Source organism: Lonchura striata, chromosome 28, assembly GCF_050655825.1.
Source record: "Lonchura striata isolate lonStrDom1 chromosome 28, ASM5065582v1, whole genome shotgun sequence".
Taxonomy (NCBI): Eukaryota; Metazoa; Chordata; class Aves; order Passeriformes; family Estrildidae; genus Lonchura; species Lonchura striata.
In genome coordinates this window covers 6,830,759-6,852,170 of record NC_140730.1, presented here as the reverse complement: position 1 = coordinate 6,852,170, position 21,412 = coordinate 6,830,759, and the positions used below count along the sequence as shown (strand labels likewise).

The 21,412-nt window shown below is 50.9% G+C and overlaps 1 protein-coding gene and 1 long non-coding RNA gene across 2 annotated transcripts in view; one reads left to right on the top strand and one right to left on the bottom strand.

The window, feature by feature from the left end:
- The first annotated feature begins 106 nt into the window (after nt 1-106).
- Nucleotides 107-15,973, top strand: LOC110469456 (excitatory amino acid transporter 5). Its single transcript, XM_021528205.4, has 11 exons — nt 107-950; nt 3,068-3,147; nt 5,821-6,033; nt 6,703-6,745; nt 7,516-7,738; nt 10,621-10,720; nt 10,926-11,159; nt 12,631-12,825; nt 13,445-13,579; nt 14,366-14,465; nt 14,568-15,973. Exons 1-11 carry the CDS (start codon nt 774-776, stop codon nt 14,703-14,705), a joined length of 1,638 nt encoding a protein of 545 aa, XP_021383880.1. The 5' UTR covers nt 107-773; the 3' UTR covers nt 14,706-15,973.
- The window catches only part of LOC146765073 (uncharacterized), an 83,297-nt gene continuing 73,509 nt past the window's right edge, over nt 11,625-21,412 (bottom strand). Inside the window, exon 2 of the long non-coding RNA XR_014950304.1 lies at nt 11,625-19,648. This is a non-coding gene — a long non-coding RNA (uncharacterized LOC146765073). The remainder of the gene's footprint in view (nt 19,649-21,412) is intronic.

The window sequence follows — 21,412 nt, the reverse complement described above, 5'->3', positions numbered from 1 at the left end:
GGGTGAAATCAGGCCCATAAAGATTTTAATATTTTCCCATTCCCAGAGCATCTTGAGCCTGGGAGCTACCTGCCCTTTCTGCACCACACTCTGGCCCTGGTGGCACTCCTGGCCTGAACCAGAGGCAAACTGGACAGAGAAATACTCTAATATATCACGAATTATGGAACCAGCAGCATCTCATGGCCTTGGGGCAGATTCCCTGGGGAGCTGGCAGGAGGTTGGATCTGTTGGGGCAGATATTTGTGTGGGAACATTCAGCATCACCTGTTGGTGCCTTGGGCTGTGTCTGCAGGTGCCACGGGAAGTTCTCTCATTCACTGAGAAAGTTTCCCTTTGCAGACCCTGCCCATGAAGGTCTCACAGACAGGGGCAGGATCGGGGTGCACTCACAGCCAGTGGGTAGCACAAATCTGGTGGCAGGATCCACCTTTTGGTGGATCCTTTTGGATCAGGAACAGTGAGGAGTCCTGGGGCTGAGCCCCTGCTCTCAGTCTGCACACTGGTCCCCATCCCAGGGGCTGGAGGGTTAAACTGGGAGGGTTCAGCACCTCACGGCGGGATGCCAAGCCCAGATTAACCAGTTGAAGACGTCACTTTCCATTATGGGAAAGGCTCCCAAATATCCCTGAAGCTTTTGGTTCTGGGGATTAACCACCAGCACACTCAGCTCCTGGCACAGAGCAGGGGTCCACTGGTGCCGCGGGGCCCGTGGCCATGAGTGGGGCTGGGAGCTGCTCCCAGGGACATAATCTGGGTGGCTGAGGACGACCATGTGGGAGTGGGTCAGAAGAGCTGTGCTGCCCTCGCTGTCCACGGCCCTCCTGCGCCTCTGGAAGTGGGTACGAGCTTTTTGGTTCAAAAATGGCCTCTTGACTCTCTCGATGCTGTCAGTTGTCACTGGATGCCTCCTGGGGTTCCTGCTGCGGGCGCTGGAGCTGACAGACCTGGTAAGCCTGGCTGGGATAGTGATGGGAGTGAGGGGCATGGAGTGGGGCAGGGGGCAAGCCCTGGTGCCCAAGTAAGGGTTCCAGATGGGCACAGCCCCAAAAGCAGAGACCTGCCCAAGAAAACCACCCCAAGGCACATTTCTGCCCGTGGCTTTTTTCTGTTTTCTCTTTTTTTTTTTTTTCAAGAAAGTGCTAACAAATGCCCAAGCTATAGGACAAATCTTACCTCCCTCCAATGAGAGTGGGGAGCTCTGAGTTGGGCTCCATGGGGCAGCAGGAGCTCAAGTTGGGATGAGGATGGGAAAGGGGGGAATGTTTACTTAGGGGCTCTATGCTCAGTAAATGGGGTCCCCCAACACCACCAAGCAGCACTGGGATCTGAGGGAGGGGGTCCAGGGGATGGGGTTAGAGGGATGGGGCCCAAGGGATGGGGTCTGCCCAGCTGTGTGCAATCAAAGCACATTTCCATGCTCTGGAGAGGACTCAGCAAATAAATAGAGGACTGGTGAGGAGCCTGGAGCGCTTTGAGGAGTCACCTTCCTTTGAGGAGCCTTGGAGACAAATGGATTGGAGAACACACACGAGAAAGGCACAGTTGGCTCAGCCCTTTCCAGAAGCATCGTGCTGCGAAACGGGGCCGAGCTGAGATCTCTGACTTGGGGCAGCTGGGTCAGGCTCAGCCCTGATTCTCAGCCAGTCTGCTGGGGGGGAATGCTGCTCCGGGAGAGCTCGGCTGATGCTGGAACATCCCTGTGTTGCCCACTAGGATTTAGCAAAGTCTTGTCATTTCAATTAGGCCCTTCAGCATCAGCACGGCAGGGATGATCTCGTTACTTAATTGAAGCTGGGTGTAATCTCCCTGCTTCCCAGTGCATACACCCGTGAGAGCCCAGCAGCCACCCATGGTGGGCATGACGCTGGCAGAGTCTTGGGGCTCCAGCCCCTCGTCCTGCCATGCATCAAGTTTATCCATCCTCTGCTCCAGCCCATCCTGCCCTGTTGCCACAGCTCTGCTGTGGGCCTGGCAGCCACTAGAGACTGTCCCCACTAGAGACTTTTGTCACAAAATGTGGAGGAGAGCTGGAGAGGTGGCCAGTCCCTGCTTTCCTCCTTGCAATGAGAAAGTGTCACAAAGCTCAGAGACCCCCTGGCAAAGAGATGCTGTTCAGATCTGGCATTACCCCTTGCACCCTGCTGGGCCCATCACAGCTCTGCTCCCTGGGGACATCAGCCATGTCCAGGTCACACACTGGGACAGTGCAGGGGCAGCACAGGGGAGTAATTGAACAGCTGCCTTGGCAATGCTCAAAGCCCCAGCATGAGGTGGTGGCTTCTTGTCTTGGAGACAGCTCAGATCCCTCCCTGACACCTCTACAGTGGCACAGTGAAATGGGGGGATCAGGGATGGAGGGAGAGAAGATGGATGGATGGATGGATGGATGGATGGATGGATGGATGGATGGATGGATGGATAGATGGATGGTGGGTACAGCTAAGATAGAAGGAAGGAGGGATGCTGACCAGGTCGCTGGTCCCACAGACCCCTCACTCTCCCCTTAGTCATGGCTGTGGGATCCAGACTTTGGGGGATGTCTCTGCAGCCCTTACCCCATGTCCACATGAGGGTTGTAGCGGGTGGAGAGGTGCCATGGCACCAAAGTTGTCCCATGGATGGGTCAGACACCTGGGCTCTCCCTGAGCTCATCTTTTCCACCTGCAGCCATGAGATAATTCCCACCTTTTGTTGCTGCCCGCAGCTTTGGGGCACTCTGCTGCCTGATAACAAGTGCAATGACTTTTGGGAGGAGCCAGTGGTGGGGCCATGTGAACCATTCCCTAGAAGGCTACAGAACCAAGAATGTTTCTGGGAGGGGACCAACCCCACATGCTCCTCCCTTGCTTACAGCCAGGTTTGCCATGTGGCCAGGATTCCCCATCCCTGAGCCAACTCCCAGTAAGGGACAGTAGAGAAATGGCATCATGGAGTGCCTCAAGGAGTGGCTGCCAGTTCAGAACCAAGCTCAGAGCTGGGTCTGCTTGGGAAAAAGGCAGATTGATCAAGTTTGGGCCCTTAGCCCATAATCATTTGCCTGACACTTGCTCTGCTCTATGTGCAGGAGAAGCAGTATTTTTCCTTTCCTGGAGAGCTCCTCATGAGGATGCTGAAGATGCTGATCCTGCCCTTGATCACCTCCAGGTAAGACATCACCTTCTGCTCTAAAGGACCATCTTTCCATCACATTGAAAAGATCACCCTGCGACCCCACCCATTGAGGAGATAACCCCAAAACTGCATGGGATGAGAATACTCCTGGCTCCAAGCAGCTGGCAGTCAAGCAGATGGCTTGGTGTCCATCAAACCCCATGATTTCCCAGCAACAGTCTAGGACAAATCCTCACCTGGAGGCAGGCACTTGCCCCCATCTCAGATACCTGCACTGGCTGGGGTATTTCCCTTCTTTTGGGCAGCTGGTGATGCCAGGACCATCTGTGGGCAGTTGTGATGCGCTGTTTAACCTCAAAGCAGATTCTCTTAGAGGGATTTGAGAAAGTTCAGGTAAAAAATCATAAGCATTCCCCAGTGCTGTGTCTTGTGTTTGCAATCCTCATTTTATTGGCCCATACAGACCTAGAAATAAGGAACAGAGCCAGCACTCCTACTGGGGTCTAAGAAAGTTCTTGAAAACCTTGTATGGATTAACGTATTGCAAACAATATGTTGGCATGTGCTCATCAGACACACACAAATGATCAAGTCCATGTTCCCTCGAGGTGTCTTTTCTCTATTGTTTGTCAGAGTTTGCTTGTTGTCCCATTTGCCTCTGGTTCATTTCTGAGAACAGAGTGGTCTCTATCCTGGCCACTCTTGACCTGTTGAGGACCAGCCCTTGTACAGAGGTCTGTACCTCACATCCCTCCCTGAGGTGCCTGAGGGTTTCCCTTTGCTTTCAGCCCTCCCTGCAGCTCAGTTGCTGAGTGGTCTCCTCTGATCACTCTGCTGTCTGTGGGTGTGGGGTCTGCAGAGCCTCCTGGGAGTTTTCTTTCATGTTGGATTGAACCAGGTGTGAATGATGGTGAAGTGGTGTCTTCCCTCTATGCACCATCCCAGAGGGGACTTGGTGTGCTCTGGGATGGAGCTCTGGAGATCTCCAAGCCCCAAGCTGGAAAGCACCACCTATGCCAATGTTGCTTTTCTGGACTCTCTTGAGTTTCCAAGGCCCTTCACCTCCTGGATGTGTGGCTGCTGAATGGCATCCATGGGCTGACCACCACCTCAGCCACCCTGTGTGTCCCCAAGGCTGGCACTGACCCTTGCAGCCTTCAGTTGTGTCCTGTCTCAGGGTCAGGGCTTGGCTGGGTCCTGCAGAGGCTCAGTGTGGGTCTGTATGCATGGGGGGTACACTGGAGCTCCCAAACACTCACATTTCATAGAATCTTGGAATACCCTGAGCTGGAAGGGACCCCCAGGGATCATCAGCCCAGCCCTGTCCCTGCCCAGACCCCCCAACAGCCCCACCCTGCCCAGCCCTGAGAGCGCTGTCCAAACGCTCCTGCAGCTCTGGCAGCCTCGGGGCCGGGACCATTCCCTGGGGAGCCTGGGCAGTGCCAGCACCCTCGGGGGGAAGAACCTTTCCCTGAGCTCCATGCCAAGGCCTGGCACAGCTCCAGCCCTCGCTGGGCTCCAGGAGCTGTCCCAGAGCAGAGCTCAGCCCCTGCCCCTCTGCCTCTCCTCGGGAGGAGCTGCAGCCCCGAGGAGCCTCCCCTCATCTCCTGTGCTCCAGCTGAACGAGCCAAGTGCCCTCAGCCGCTCCTCAGACCTTCCCCAGCTCCGTGTCCCTCCTTGGGACACTCTCCAACAGCTTTGGCTCCTTCTGACCTTGTGGTGCCCAAAGTGCCCCCAGCACTGGAGCTGAGGCTGCCCCAGGGCAGAGCAGAGTGGGACAATCCCTCCCTGGCCTGCTGCCCCCAGGACAGGGCGGCCCTTTGGGCTGCCAGGACTCAGCGGTGCCTCAGATCCAACTTGCCACTGACCAGGACCCCCAGGTCCCTTCCCACGGTGCTGCTCTCCAGCCTCTCATTCCCAGCCTGTCCCTGCATCCCGGGCTGCCCCATCCCAGGGCAGGATCCGACACTTGCCCTTGTTAAACATCACATGGCTGGGGATTTCCCAATCCTCACACTTGTCAGGGTCTCCCTGTGGGGCCTCTCTGTCCTTGAGAATGTCAGCAGTTCCTCCCAAGTGAGTGGCCTCAGCAAACCCAGCCCTGTACCCAACTTGTCCCCACCACCAGCACTGCTCTCCCTGCTGGGGCAGCCTGTAATGCCCTCTCTATTTTTAGCCCAGTTTTGCTGGGAAGTAGCTTATGGGTTACTTCTTAGGAAAGCTTACATGTGCATGAAATCTGAACCTGCAGGCCTCTCCTGGGGGCATGGAGTCCATCTCCACCAGGATTTTATGAACCTTGCTGGTACCTTCCATTGCTCCTCACAATGACACATAGCAGTGGCACGAGGTGATGGAGATATAACAGGATCTCATGAAAAAGGGCAGCATCAGTTATTCAACGTAAAATTACAGTAAAAATAGAAACTTCCTAACCCTCACAGAAAACAGAAAACACAGCCAGACCTTGAGAAGGGGCTTGGAGGTGTCTCCTGCCCTTCACAGCTCAGCTTGGGTTGTCACAAGCTCATCCTGGGTGTGAGATCCTGTGGGCGCTGGCAGAGGAACGTGCAAGAGCTCAGTGATGCCCTTAGACTTTGGTTTAAAAAACCTGTGGAAACCCCTGCCACCCTGGAGATTTTGCCCATCAGGTGCATCTTGTGCAGTCTGGGGAGCAGTCAGTGACCACTCTGTTCTGTGCTGCAGCCTCATGTCTGGGCTGGCCACCATGGACTCCAAGGCCTGCGGGAAGATGGGGGTGATCACCATCACCTACTACCTTTGGACAACCTTCATGGCAGTGACTGTGGGGATCATCCTCGTGGTCAGCATCCATCCTGGTGCAGCTGCCCAGAAGGACAACTACTCTGTGCGGAAAGTGGTGCTCAGCTCTGCTGATGCATTACTGGATTTAATCAGGTGTGTCACAGGAATTCAGCAGAGCCAAGGCTGTGATAACAAAATCTTCCCAGAAGGTTTTGAGGTCCCAGAAGACCCTGAGATCTCAAGGGGAACAGGAGAACTGCTGGCCAGGTGCTGGCACCTCCAAGCCCAGCAACACGGGGTTCATTTCTCCCCACCCATGCCCCTCTGGCCACACTGCCACTGCTCTCCCAAAGCCATCAGCAAAGAATTGCATTGCAGCAGAGATCAGAGTCGTGTTCCCTGCAAGGTTTGGATTTCCTCTGCAGCACCAATTGGGCCATGCCAAGCCCAGAGCTGGCCCAAGCTGGGTTAAGGCAGTGGATGAGGTTACTTGGGGACGGGTTGCAGCAAATACCCAGGGGCTGGGGGAGAAGCTCCATTTTTGGGGCTACTGGACCAGGCTCTGAGCAGGGGGTTGCAGATGGCAGATGTCTATCTGAAGCTCAGGCTTTCCACCAAACCCATTTACACATGGTCCTCAGTCCTGCTTTGCCTTCGCCTTCAGCCTTTCTGTGCTCTCAGCTTGCACAGCTGTCATAAGCCGTTTGTCTGCAAGAGGCTTTCATGTCCTCTTGCAGACATTGTGCCCACCAGAAATGCTTCCCAGGATGCTTCCTATGCTCTCATAACTCACTTTAACCCTGTGTCATTGGTCTCTTACAGAAACATGTTTCCTTCTAACCTCGTTGAAGCTTCATTCCAGCAGGTGAGCTCCCCTGACCCCTCTGTGTGCAGCCAGGATGGTGCTCAGCTCCTCAGGGGCTGCATCTTTGCCCACCCACAGCCTGGACAGAGCCCCTTCCCTTCCTGAACTTCCCCTTCCCTTCCTCTGCATCCCCCCACACTCACCCAGGCAGGCATCTGAAGGTAGGAGGGTGCTGGGGTGGGCACAAGCTCACAGGGACCCCCATGAGGAGCTCTCTGCCTGCGAGGCTCTGAGGAAGCAGCACACATCCCTCAGATCCCACTCCTCTGCAGCAGCTCTTGAATCCTTGGGGAGTGGCAGCCATGGGGGGAGGTAGCAGCAGGCAGGGAAAGGGACACAAGGAAGGGACACGAAGAAGGAACACAAAGAAGGGACGCCTGAGAGAAGGCACAGTGGTCAAAGGGAACAGATGGAGTGGCCAGGTAGGCTGGAAGGACAGGGGAAAGAAGCAAACTCCTGGCATTGGGAAAGCATCAGTAAAGCTCCCAGGAGCAGTGATGGAGGGACAGAGGGGCCCCAGTGCTGTGCTGGCATCCCCCAGGGACCCGGGTCACTGACACCACGAGTCTGCTCTGCAGCCTTGCAGCAAACAGCCACAGCTCCTCTTGCCTGACTCTCACTCCTTGTTCCCACCAGCCTTTTACTGCCTGAAAACCAAACCTTTGACCTCCAGGAGCACCCAGCCTAGGGCTGGCTTGGCCTCCGTGTTGAGAGCAGCATGGAGCTCATGCCAGCAGCACACTAACCTCCGTCCTCTGCTTCTGTTCCAGTACCGAACTATTCTTGTCCCAGTGGTGAAGTCTCCTGATTTTCCAAAGATCCCAGGAAAACCTGTCAATTTTATTTACTTTGCACCTGATGACAAAAACCCTGAAATCCATCGGCCTGTGTTCCTTGAGCTGACACCATCACCCGAGATGACCTACAGGACCCTGGCTGGGACCAGCAATGAGATGAATGTCCTGGGCATTGTCATCTTCTCAGCAACCATAGGTACCTGCTCCTCCACGGGCCGGGGCAGCCACTGCTGCCATCACCAGGCTTTACAGAGAGAAAGATGTGGGACAAGGTTCTTTTAGCTTCAGTTGTCCCTGGGAACTGGGCCCAGCACAGAGCTCATGCCAAGGCCCCTGTCAGCACCACCTGTGGTGGAGCTCACTAAAGCTGTAGGCATGGGGAAGGCTGTTTTTGTTACCTTCACACATACAGCTGTACTTCCTTCACAGCCCCTGTGCGGGTCCTGAGGGGTTTCAAACCATTACATAAACTGGGGATTCCTTTTAATGTAGTCTGAAGCGAGGTAATTTTGCAGAGGCTGCCTGGGACACAGCTCACCACAAAGCCCCAAACCCTTCATGCTGAGTGTTTAGCCCCCTGAGCAGGCAGGATGTCACAGCAGGGTCAGATTTGGTGCTATTACAAATATATGAGGGTTCCCAACAGGACTTTCTGAAGGAGGGAGGGCAGCATCCTGCATTGAACAGCTTGCTGTCCTGTGTGGAAAAGGTGCTAGGCAGCAATTTTGGGAAGGAAGGAGCAGAGGTTGTGGAGAGACACGTGCAAGAGAGGAGGTTTAAAGGGGAGAAAGTCATTGAAAGGAGGAACCTGAAGCTGCCTCAAAGCATAAGAGGACACAGGTGCATGGCTGAGGGAGAAAGGGAGGGAGGAGGGATCAGGAAGGAAAGAGTAGGAGGCACTGAGATGAGCATGGTGGCAGGATTATGAGTAGATTAAGAGGTGAGGGCAAGGAGCTTGAACTTTGTGTATAAGGAACCAAAAAGCCAATTAGAAGATTCGAGGTGTGGAGGCAGCGCAGCCAGCACAGCACAGGAGTGCGCTGGACTGCAGTCAGAGCCACGAGCAGCAGCCAGTTCCAAATGTGAGACCTCAGAGGAGGTGGCCACAGGGAGACTGGGCAGAGCCAGAGCCACTGACAGATCCCTACAGCCAGAGAAATGTCTCTGGCAATCTCCTGTCCCAGCAACCAACAGCCTCTGCACCTTGGACACCCAGGAAAGCTGCTGAGCTCCTGCCCACAGGACACGTGCCCCCTCCAGCCCTGACAAACCTGCAAGGAGAAGCTGCTTTTCTCTTCTAAGATGACACTCCACAACCTCTCCAGCGTGGGAGTGGGATCAGCCAGAGTCAGGAGGCAGCGGGAGATCAGCTGAGCCAGCCCCAGCCACCACCTGCACTTCCCATGTTTGCCCAGGATTAAGCTGCACAGACTGGCTCAGCATCACCTGCACCAGGCACAGGCAGCTTGGTACAGGGCATTCATACACCCACAGGGGCTTTATGAGGAGAGGCTGAACTGAGTTTGCCTGGCAGAAAACAGGAGGGGGACAAGCAGGGCACCACAGCCCCATGCCTTGGGAAATAGGGATCACCTCCTCCGTGCAGCGAGGCGGGGCAGGTGGGAGCTGGTCGAGTATTTGTGTCCAGCACCAAACTAGGCAGCTCGTGGGGCTGGGACCAAGGCATCCGTGCAGCAGCCACTAGGTACCCAGGGTGACTTTGCTATGAGGGGTGACCCCACACAGCTGCCCCAGCTCCGACAGTTCTTCACTGTCACTGAGGACCCCTCTGTTGCTTTTGAAACCCATGAGAGGGCAGAGCTTTCAAGATCCTTGCAGGAATCTGTGTACTTGGGCCATGTCTCCCAAATCAGTTCTGTAGGACTTGAAGAGAAATTACTTTCTTCCAAAGTAGCTGTTGTGGCTACCAAATACTGGATGAATGTCCACAGAGCTGAGATTTAAACATGCCAAGCCTTGTCTCATTTCTGGCAAATGTGACCCTACCTCATGTCTCTTTTGAGCAAGGCAAGAGATCCAACCACCAACCAAGGGCCTCTTGGAGTCCTCAGCCCTGAAGATTGAAGAGGGATAAGCAGGACAAGATCCTGTTTATATTCTTCTTTTCCAAGATAAAACAGACAAACACCTGCATAGTGCTTCAAAATTAATTTTAGCCAACACAGGAAGACTTGCACTGGAAACAAGATGGGCAAATGCTCAGAGGTTCCTTTCCCCTTTGCTTGCTCCTGGAAAGCCTCCCAGCCAGTGAAAGCAATGGGGTTTAGCACTGGCAGACAGGACAGCACCATAACCCTTCTAATCATTCAAACCATAGACTGTATTTCTGCTCTGGTATTCCTTCAACAGAAAATTTAGGCTGGATTGGGTTAATGCAACAACATCAAAGTTAAAAAACAGGAGAGAAGCTTAATGCCTGTATCTAAGCAACTCACTCAGATCCTTCCTGACATCACACTGTACAGCCACATGTGTTGTCACCACCGTGGCACAGCCTGTGAGCCACCAACACTGAACAGCCTGGCCCATGAGGGTACCGGGCGTGGGAGCTGAGCACTGCTGTCCTGTGGCAGCCAAGGCCCCTTTCACTGCACAGCAGGGCAGGGATGCAGCACAGCATCACATCCTCAGCTACAGAGAGCCCTACCTCACCTTACCCTTAAAGGAATTCCATTTTTATTTCTAGAGTTCATTATTCTTGTGTTATCAAATAGTAATCCAGATATCCACCCAATCCAGCTAATCCACAGTTTATCCACCCCAGGAAATTACTCTTCCAGCACTGAGCAGCAGTGAAGTTTATCTGTTTTCTGTGCAAGGAAGAGTCCAAATCCTGGATTTGAGTCTGGTGGGGCTTTGTGAGCAAAGGCCAGATGCTCGTGTTTGCTTGGAACAGAGAATGGCTCTGACTCGCAAGAGCACATGGCAACCAGAACTAAATCAGGTTTTTCCTGGTGACCCCCATTCTGTGGCCACCAGACCCTCAAGACACTTGGCGTGTCAGGTGCTGCTCCCGTGGTGCTCCCAAGTAAAGTAACCTGCTGTGCTTGCTTGCAGGACTTCTCCTGGGGAAAATGGGCGAGCGAGGAGCCCCGCTGGTTAACGTGTGCCAGTGTCTGAACGAAGCAGTTATGAAAATTGTCTCGATGGCCGTTTGGTAAAACTGGTTTTGATTGATTGATTGATTTTCTTTCCTTCTATCTAATGGCAATGCTGGTTACACATCTGCAAGTGTCTGCTGTGAGCACTGAATTTGTTTTTGTACAACTGTACTGCACAGTACCAAACACTGCCATTTCTAACCTGCAGTGCTATAGTGATTGCTGCACCCTCATATTTTTTTTTATGCTTATTTTTTGCAGGTACTTCCCCTTTGGCATTGTATTTCTCATAGCTGGAAAGATCTTGGAGATGGAAGATCCGTCGGTTATTGGACAGAAGCTGGGACTGTATGTCATTACAGTAGTGTCAGGGCTTGCCCTCCATGGAATCATCCTCCTACCTCTGCTTTTTGTGCTCATCACCAAGAAAAACCCCTTTGCTTTTATTCAGGGGATACTGCAAGCCTTGCTGATCGCCTTAGCTACATCCTCCAGGTAGGAAAACATGGCTGGAACCTGCGGATACTGCAGAGCAGGGATCTGGTTTAGCAAGGGAGACATGGCAGTGTCTGGCCAGCTGAGCTCGGGGGGGACAGGTAACTTGAAAGAAAACTGCTGCAGCAGTTTGAAATGGGAATGCTCCCAGTTTTAGGAGGAAGCAGATGCTTGGTCCTGCCCTAGTTGGCCGACCTGGGCAGCTTGTGGTGCTCTTCCAGTCACCCTCTCCCAGGGTTTTCCCAGAGCAAACCAGCAATGTTTTTGTGTGTGTGTGTGCACACTTCATTTGATTGCTGCAGTTTTCTTTCCATTAATTCAAACTAGGACTGTTGTAGGTGCTTTATAAACTGCATGGGGTTATGATCCTGAAGTTTAATTGAAAACACCAGAAGTTCTTTGGAACACTTTACTGACAGTCTAAAATCAACTATAGCGTATCCCAAGTTCTTCCACAGAAAAATCTTGCCTACTTTGAAAAGATTTTAATAATTTTATATTTATCTATTCTATTTTCATTGAAATACATTCCTTATAACAATGAAAAAGACTTCACACTATAAACTACTATCCTTTCCAGAAGACACACAAATTCAAACATTTTCCTGGAGCGCATTTGACCAGGGAAAGGGTTTTTCTGGCCTCTCTGTTGCTTCTTCACATAATCCCAAAAATACCACCTGGACTCTGCCTCCCTTCCCCAATGTCCACCGCTGCAACGGTTGCTTCTGGAACTCTTAATAACCTGGTCTCCTCCTGAACCTGGATCTCCATCTCTGTCGCCACCAGGCTTCTCCTGCAGGCAGCTGAGGGAGAATTGTCACAGAGAGAACACCCTGCTCCCTTGTCCCAGCCCCATGGTCTGAGGGCTGGGGCCATCACTCTGCATCCAGAGCCCTTCCCAAATGCACTCTCCACTTCTCAGAGTCTGTTGCAATCCCATGGACTTCTTTTCTGTGGTTTCCTTTCTTCAACCTGTTCTTCTTCCTCCATTCCTCATCCCAGTTCCTGTGGGACAGTTGTCATCTTCATGCTAGACAGAAACAAGAGAGGTCAGGGTTGCAGAAGCTGAGGCAGGCATCCCCCATGGAGGAGACAGGGGAGGACGGGGGTCTGGCTGGACCCCAGCGCAGCCAGTGCTGGCACACACAGTCTCATGCCCCAGGAGGTGCTGCAGGATTAACGTGGGCACCAGGGATGGGCAAGAGAGCTGCAGCCATGGCACACAGATGGTTAAAGTGGTGCCTTCAGCCACTGAAATGACATTCTGACATTTCCTCTCTCAGCCTGAGGCTCACTTGGGTGATAATGTCTATTCCCTGGTGGTGAAAACTGAAGACTCTCATTGCTACAGCAATTTGTGCAACATGGCATCCACCCCAGGAGGGCTGGTATTTCTGTCCCATCACACTGACTCCAGCTTATAAAGCTCAACACAAACAGCAATTACTGCTCGTTTCTTGTCCTGCAGCTCAGCCACCCTGCCCATCACCCTCAAGTGTCTCCTGGAGAACAACGGCATTGACAGGCGCGTGGCGCGCTTCGTGCTCCCCGTCGGGGCCACCATCAACATGGACGGCACCGCGCTCTACGAGGCCGTTGCTGCCATCTTCATCGCCCAGGTCAATGAGTATGAACTGGACTTGGGACAAATTATAACTATAAGGTAACGGTTTCTCTGCAGCAGCCAGATTATTTCTCTCTATTCCTATTTATGGACATTAGGACAACCTCTTGCATTTTTCCTGTTTGCAGAGATCTTGTTAATACACAGAGTGAGTGACCTTCTCTGGGAAGGTGAGGAGCAGGGGAGGAGCAGCATGTCCCAGTCCCTATGCTGTGTGCCAGGGAAAGCTGGGCTGGCTCTGCAGCCCTGAATCTGCTGCAAGTCAAGGACTTTGTCTGTAGGGAAAAGCCTAGCTGCACAGACATGTGGCTGGAGCAGGTCAGCACTGCAGGGCTGAGCACAGAAGGATTTGTGCAGCAAATTCCTTTCAGGAGCGAGATACTCTCCTTTTATAAGCAGGGAAATAAAGCATGTAACTAAATAATAAGTACATTTGCGAATGTTTAGTAATTTTAATGAGGAAGTCCCTACCCTGAAGGCAGGGGGGAGCACAGAGCACCCGCTGCCAGCCCCTGCTCTGTGCAGGAGAATTTGTGATAGCACCTGGGAGCAGGAAGGTGGAGGATGTCGGATCCAATCCACTCCTTCCACACAGCAATAACTTACTTTGCCATGCAAACACGCTGGTTTGGATTGCACAGCCGCCTTCTCTCTGCAGCATCACGGCCTCGGCAGCCAGCATCGGGGCCGCTGGGATCCCGCAGTCCGGGCTCGTCACCATGGTCATCGTGCTCACCTCCGTGGGGCTGCCCACCGAGGACATCACCCTCATCATCGCCGTCGACTGGGCTCTGTAAGTGCTCTCCAGGCCACTGCTGTGGGCAGTGCCCCGTGTCAATTCATGGTGATGTATCTTCATCTTGATGGATGAAACCAGACTGCTCTCAAGACAGGAACTGATGCTGGAATACACTTGTCACAAATAAACTCACATCTTGTGAAATGTGCCATTCTAAAGTACTAAGATACGAACAAAGTGAGTCATTAGGTGAGAAACCACAGAGCAGATGCTGAGTTAGGGAAGTGACATGTGGGTGGCTGGTTTGTACTTTCCAGCCCCAGGGAAAAAGAAGGAACAGTGCCAAATATCAAGGCTGCTTTTCTCTTTCCCTCCCCTTTTTTTCTTTCCCCCAACCAAAGAAGGTTAACACACCACCACTTCAACCTTTCAGTATCACAGGGTATCCAGCACTGCTGGCACCTTCTACTAGTGTGAGAGGTGCCTGGGTAGACAAGAGAGCACCGGTGGCTGGATCTACAGAATTTCTCCTCTAGAGGCATCTCAAGGAGTTCTATGACTCACTGAGGCAGCTCTCCCTGCACTTAGCACAACAGTGCCTGTCCCAGTTTGGGAGGAGGCACTGGCAGCTGCCTGCACTGCTCACACAGGTAGGGAGACAGATGCTGCCCAGCACGGGGCTCACATAGGGACCTCTCTGCATCTCCAAAACCAACACAGCACTGGGCAACACCAGCGGGAGGGACATTCAGGATGGGGGCGGACGTGTTGCAAAGCCATCAACACCCCGGGCACACTGGCTGTGGCAGCCCCCTGCATGCTGGCACTGTCTCCCGGCAGGGACCGACTGCGAACCATGACCAACGTGCTCGGTGACGCGCTGGCTGCGGGCATCATAGCGCACGTCTGCGAGAAGGACTTTGCCCCAAAGCCCCCCCGGGTACGTGCAGCACGGAGGGCAGGCGGTCGTGGGACGTGGCAGGACAGGCACAAGGCACCTGCTCTCTCCAGAAATTAAAACTCTGCTCTTTGCTTTTTGCAGCAAAACCCAGTGAGCAATACAGACAAGTTTCCTTCTGCAGAGACCTCACACCTGCATCCCAAAGACAATGGAATTGAAATTACTCAAGAAACCCTGCTGGATCAGACGGGAGTTCACTACAACATCTGCCAGGTGTAGATAACAGCAAGATAACAGCATTCCTGCTCCCAGAAATGGCATCTTGGTGCTAAACACTGACAATCTGAGTGTCACATATGGATGCTCTGCAAGATAAAGGCCTTACTTGGCACAAAAAGTGGGAAAATTCTCTCTTACCCTTTGAAGACTGTGGGATTCCCAGCATGGCTCTGCCACTGGGGGAGGGAGCCAGCTCCTCCCTGTGCCTGAGGACACAGCCGGGAGCTCGCTGCCCTGTCTTAAATGGCTGGGTTTGAAGGTTTTATAGCTCCCATTTTTCCAAGCTCACATACTTTTGAAAGCTAGGGAGGTGAGCAGGTGTTAGCAGACTGGATTTGGTGGGAATGCAGTAGGAATGGGACATAACACTAAACCCTCTGGCCAGCAGCTCTTCTCTGGAGGCCAGGCTGTGCTCCAGCAGCTTTTGTTTTCCTTATTATAGAGATTATTTTTTTAATCAATGCTTTTTATTTTGCCACTGCATTTTCATCTAAAAGCCAAGATCAAGTGAATTTTTGTCTAGAGCTCAAAATCCAAGTTAGACATAACTGGATTTCCCAGCTGTCAGGTTACAGACAGGACGGCTGAGCTGTTGCACTCTCTCAGGGACAGTGGGATCCACAGAAAGGGAAAGGAAGGAAAGGAAGGGAGGGAGGGAGGGAGGGAGGGAGGGAGGAAGGAAGGAAGGAAGGAAGGAAGGAAGGAAGGAAGGAAGGAAGGAAGGAAGGAAGGAAGGAAGGAAGGAAGGAAGGAAGGAAGGAAGGAAGGAAGGAAGGAAGGAAGGAAGGAAGGAAGGAAGGAAGGAAGGAAGGAAGGCCCAGCTGTACACCTGTTTCTACAGCTGTTTTATTAATTAGATAACTAATTAACTAGGCCCAATTACAACTGCGTTGATTTTCCCAGCTAAGGATGTGTCCCCAAGCTCAAATTCCAATTACAGCCTTAAAATCCAGGCTTCCCAGAGCAGCCTTCTACACAAAAGCCTTTTATACCAACCATTCGTGTCAGTGAATTAATTAGTCTCTCAAAATGCCAGCTCATCCCTTTTCTCCTTCTTGATCTTTCCTGACATAGAACTGGGAATCATAACACAGCTCAGACCCCCACTCATCACTGAACTGTTCTCCAGCTGTACATAAAGAAAACATTTTCTGTGCAGAATTCTTTCCAGCTGAAGTCAGACCTCGTAAAAATTTTTCTAATTTAGAAGAAATATTCATTCCAGTTTTGCCAAATGAAAAGCAGAAACTATTAAATATTATAAACCAGCTTTTGCACAAAAATTGTCTTCTTTTAACTTATGAAATGCTTCACATAATTAGAATCCTGGGCAACATAAGCTTGAGACACTGCTGCTAACTTTGGCCTTTTTCACCCTTTCTCCTTGGTGAGGTTAATCAATACCTTCTTAAACATTACAGCCCAACTGCTCTTCAAGAAGCAGTCAAATAATTTGCAAACCCAAAATAATCACATTTCAAATCAATCTCTGCAGCATCCCCAGACATCCCTCCCTCCTTCCCATATCATTTATGATCACGTTGATACATCACACGCTGGTTCAGCATCACTGGCTCTGAAGGGCTTTGTGGTTGTTCCTCTATAGCAGGAGTGAGCTCACCCACATCCCACAGACACAGCTGGACAGACACCTCCAGTGCACCTGCTCCAACACAGGAATTTAAACAGGCAAGATTTATGAGACCTGTCTGGTCAGTCACTGGTGCATGGGAGTGCCCGCATCCCTCACTGCATGAGCCCAGGCCAACCAGCACAGACATCAGCACAGGCAGCAGAGACAAGTCTTTTCACATCCACGCTCTTCTCATTAATGAACTCTGGATATTCCAGCACACAATTAACCCTACAACAAAAGGCAGGATGCAGCATCCACAGCACATGTCCTTGAGTGAGTGCTGGGGCTGCAGGATGAGCCTCTGGGCAGTCACTCCCCATCACTGGGCTCAGGCTGCTGCAGACCAGACCACTTTATCCCCTGGCCCAGAAACCACAAGTCATACTAAAACAACTTAAACAGCATATCCTCGAGCTCACTGCAACAAAGAAAAAAATTACTACTGAAAAAACTGAGTATTCTATCTCAGTAAGAAATTTAGAGCTGGTGAAGCCAATCCCACCCTGTACAACTCGCCCCAGGAGCTGCAAGTCCTGTGTTTTATCAATCTCGGAATGATTGGATTGGAAAGGAGCTCAAAGCTCATCTCCCATGGGCAGGGACAGCTTCCACGAGACCAGGCTGTCCAAGCCCTGTTCAACCTGTTGGTAACATCTCTTACTATCTGGAATGTGAGATTCACATTAGCAGAGATGTTTTGATTTTGGAAATCAGCAGGAAGTATTTTGGTGCAAATAAGGTTAAGTGTCATGCTGGAGTCCACGTAGCCTTGTGCTTGTGACAAATACAGCAAGGGAGACCTTTGAGTCTAGCAGCCTCAAAACTGGACTGTCATCACTGTGCCCCTCTAACAGAATAAAACAAGGGGCAAAAATAATTCAGGTGCTTCTGAAAATCTCTTTGTGGTCTGGTATAAAGGGAAGGCATCATTATTGATGGGGAAAACCGAAAAGCAGCAAGGACAATCCATCTTCAGCACTGCACACAGGCACAGGAGAGGCACCTAAACACCCTTAACAGGGTGGAAATTGCAGAAAAGTAAACAAAGCAGATTTATGGGATGGCCCAGCTGGTGAGGGGCCCACTGCCCTGGACTATGGCTTTGTGATGGCACCATCCCAACCCCACCCATGTTTTCAATAATCTGCTGCTGGGGAAACACTGACACGAGTAATTATGTGCTGCTCAGGGAGGAACAGCAGCCTCCCTGTGCCAGCCCTGAGAGCTGGTGGCACCCATGGAACCCCAGAATGCTAGCAGGGCTTTTGTAGAAAGCAACACAAACTCATTGGGGGCGAGGAACAAGAGACTTCTGGAAGACGAGAAAGTAACAGAGTCTGGACAAAGTCACTGGGCACCACCTGGAGGAGTTTTATTCTCTACCAACTGCATCCAGGAGACCAGGATAGGAGGGAGGTGAAGTTCCACGTGTCCCACATCAGGAAACCTGAGATGCCTTGCTTGGCAAACTGAAACCTGTTTATATAGCCTCAAAAAAGGTAAAAACAAGGGAGGTGGGGAGCTGCCCAGGCTGCCCAGGGAATGGTCCTGGCCCCGAGGCTGCCAGAGCTGCAGGAGCGTTTGGACAGCGCTCTCAGGGCTGGGCAGGGTGGGGTGTTGGGGGGTCTGGGCAGGGACTGATGATCCCCGAGGGTCTCTTCCAGCTCAGGACATTCTGTGGTTCCATAATTAAATTCTACTGACTGACTGACACACTGCACCTTCAAAGTATTATAAACTATTTTCCCAGGCACCTGTAAGAAGAAAAGGAGCCTCTCTCTGAAAATCTGTGATTTCCAAGCAATTGGAGAAGTGCAGGCAGTGCAAGGCAGGCACCCTACAGCACGGAAATCTGGTGTACAGGAAGCACACAAGCTCAAACCTGTATTTCTTCCTTGGAAATCCTTGTTTTCCTTACAAACAAAAATCTCAGCTGCTATGGTAATATAAATGATCCCTGAGTTATGGTTGCTGTGTGTAATATAATAAAGTTGGAGAGCACCTGGGTGAAGGAATTTGGATGTTATACAAGTGTTATTTTACTGAAAAAAAATTTGAAGGAAAAAAAATTGAAGGAAGGCTACTTTGGTGAACTAAAATTCATGTGGAAGATATTTATGGGGTCTGTGGTTATTAAGCAAAAGGAAAAGTTGAAGCAGTCCTTGGCTCTGGGACACCTTCTAGACATGGACAGAAAATCCACCTGTTGGCCACATGAGCCTTGACTGGGGAATGACATTTCTGCAATGGTATTTGGGAATTTGAGGATGTGACTGGCCATAAACATTAAGCTTAAGTGAATTTTCATCGAACAGAATTACTTGAGTGTATACTTTATTCAAAAGACATTGCCTTGTTCCTACAAGCCGTTGCTTTGATCCTACAGATTGGTTCTTTTCTGTGCATCAGCTGTCTTCCACAGAAGAAATTATTTTTACATATCTGAATTTATAAAATTACGAGTTTTTACCAAAGACTTTTGCTTTTATATTATTTTCACACCTTTTTAGGATGTATAAATGGAGTTGGAAGGGCACTGTCAGCAGAGCACTGCTGCCATCTTTCCTTTGGATGACAATGCACCTCGGTTTGTGTTTTACTAAAACTGAAAATAATAACAAAATAACTCAATACTGTAGCATGTGGCGAAATACAATCCAAAAAACAGATGTGAAAACCAGCCCAGAGCTCTCTTTTAATTTAAAATACTACCCACTTCAAAATTAGTCTGCAAGTTTTCTAGAATAATTTTGAAAAGTGTCTTCCACAAAATTTTTGAATGCAATTATTTAAATCTATTAAAACCCCAGGTTTCTCAGTAAAACCAGATTTCCAAAGTAGCTCTGAACAACAGATATGGCTCAAGTAAGTTTTTTTATGAGAACCACAGCATATAACCTCCACTAAATGCTCCTCTAAGGAGTGAGTGCCTCCCTGGGGATGTGTTTTCTGCTTCTCCTTTTCCAATTCACTGTATTCATTTCCTTGAGAACTCTTAATTTTGTCTGACGTGATAATAAAACATTCTAGAAGATCTGAATGAATTATTTCAGTCCCTCCTGCAGGCAGGTGCAGCTTAGTCCATCACCCAGGGCTCCACACGCCACAGCCCAGGTCAGGGCAGAACACACAGCAAGGCACTGTGTGCCTGTGCTCGTCGCACCATTTGCAAACTGTACAAGAGTTAACAGTTCAGATCTAGCTCAGAAATTGCCATTCAGTGTTCACATCCAGAGAATCTCATCCCACCCCCTGCCATGGCAGGGACACCTCCCACTGTCCCAGGCTGCTCCCAGCCCTGTCCAGCCTGCCAGGGATCCAGGGGCAGCCACAGCTGCTCTGGGCACCCTGTGCCAGGGCCTGCCCATCTCACAGCCAAGAATTTCTTCCTAATCATCCCACCTAACCCTGCCCTCTGGCAATGGGAAGCTGTTCTCCCTTGTCCGGGCACTCCAGGCCTTGTCTCAAGTCCCTCTCTGAGTCTCTTGCAGGTTCCCTATAAGCTGCATCTGCACCTTGGCTGGGCCCTCAGAGCTGGTGCTCAGACCCCCCTCAGTGACCCCAGACCCCATGAGCCCCAGCCATGCACGGTACAGGGTGCAGAGATGCCCCATGGACTCTTTGCCTTGGGCTTCCACCAGCCTTGGCAATTCTGCAGCGTGTTCCACCTCACCGTGCTGGACATCCTCCAGATGCAAACTTGCCAGGCTTCAGTGTGGGGAGGAAACTGTAACATCCCTCTGTAAGAAGCTCCAAAATCCATGGCAGCAGTAGCCAGACTTTTGCAGGTGCAGAGGACCTGGCACTCAGGTGTGCAATGTGCACTTACCTTTGTTTTCTGGAAGCTTCGTGTCTCGTTTAAACTACACAGATGAAGTGCCCTGTAGCCAACACTGAGAGCCAGGCACCTTTCTGAGGAGTACATCTCAGGCTTTAGGAGTAGATGTCTTCAGAAGGCTCTAACTGATGGGTTTGGACTGGGTGCTAAGACTTTATTAGTTTGAGTCAGTAGGTGAATCCCACACTAAATTACATGTCTGAGCAAGAGACCTATTTTTAGAATCCTGAGCCTTCAAACTCTAAAAGGCCATATTTTAGTTTTCACTCTGAGCTATGGACTTAGACAGGAAAGAACAGTAAGGCTGAAACATTACACCCAACCCAAAACTTGCTGCTCCACTTACCTGGCCATTTCACCAGAGATCTTCTACGCACTGTTCTTCCTTGAAACACAACAAAATGGGTATTTGGCCATTCTCCTTCTTTCCCTTTCAATATTCCTGGAGTCTTCAACCATCTGTAAAGCAGGATTTTAAACGAGATTCTGGTGCTAAAACACTGAGAAGAGCAGCATCATGACCCCAACTTCAGAACACTGTGTTGTCTCTAGACATCTCATTCCATTTCTCTGTCTTGCTTTCTCTACCCCAAGCAGTTACTTACTTTGACAGGCTGCAATCACTATAGACAGACAAAGCACATGTTCTTTGCACTTACAGCCTGGCAGACATCTGCTGGTGGTGTCATAGCTCAAGCCAGGCTAACTTCCACACAATTCTCTTCGTAATGCCAACAAAATGTAAATCCTGACCTTTCACTGTAGGTTTTTACTGCTCATGTATCAAGTGATTCTTCCCCACAGGATGCAGCATCCACCCAGTTGCTATTCAGAGGTTATGAGCTGCTCTTCCATGCTTCCCTCTAACCTGAGCACCAATCTGCATTTCCTAGACATGAAGCCTTAAGTAGGAAATAAAACATTCATACGTATGCTCCCAATTACCCACTTGCTCACAATGAGTTACCAAAGCAGAACTCTGTTCTAATTCACCCTCTCACTTTCCAACCACGTGCAAACCAAACCCACAGAGAAGTGCTCAGGCTCTGGGTTCACCTATGGACCTGAATTATTTCACCTTTTGAACTCACAGCCACAAAACCTGCCTTTCCCCTCATGATCCAGCAAAGGCAGGACCCAAGGTAAATCTCAGCATGACACAGCCAAGCAGCAGAGAACAGAAACAACCTGGTGAGTCCCACTGCTCAGGGTGAACACCACGCGTCCCCCAGC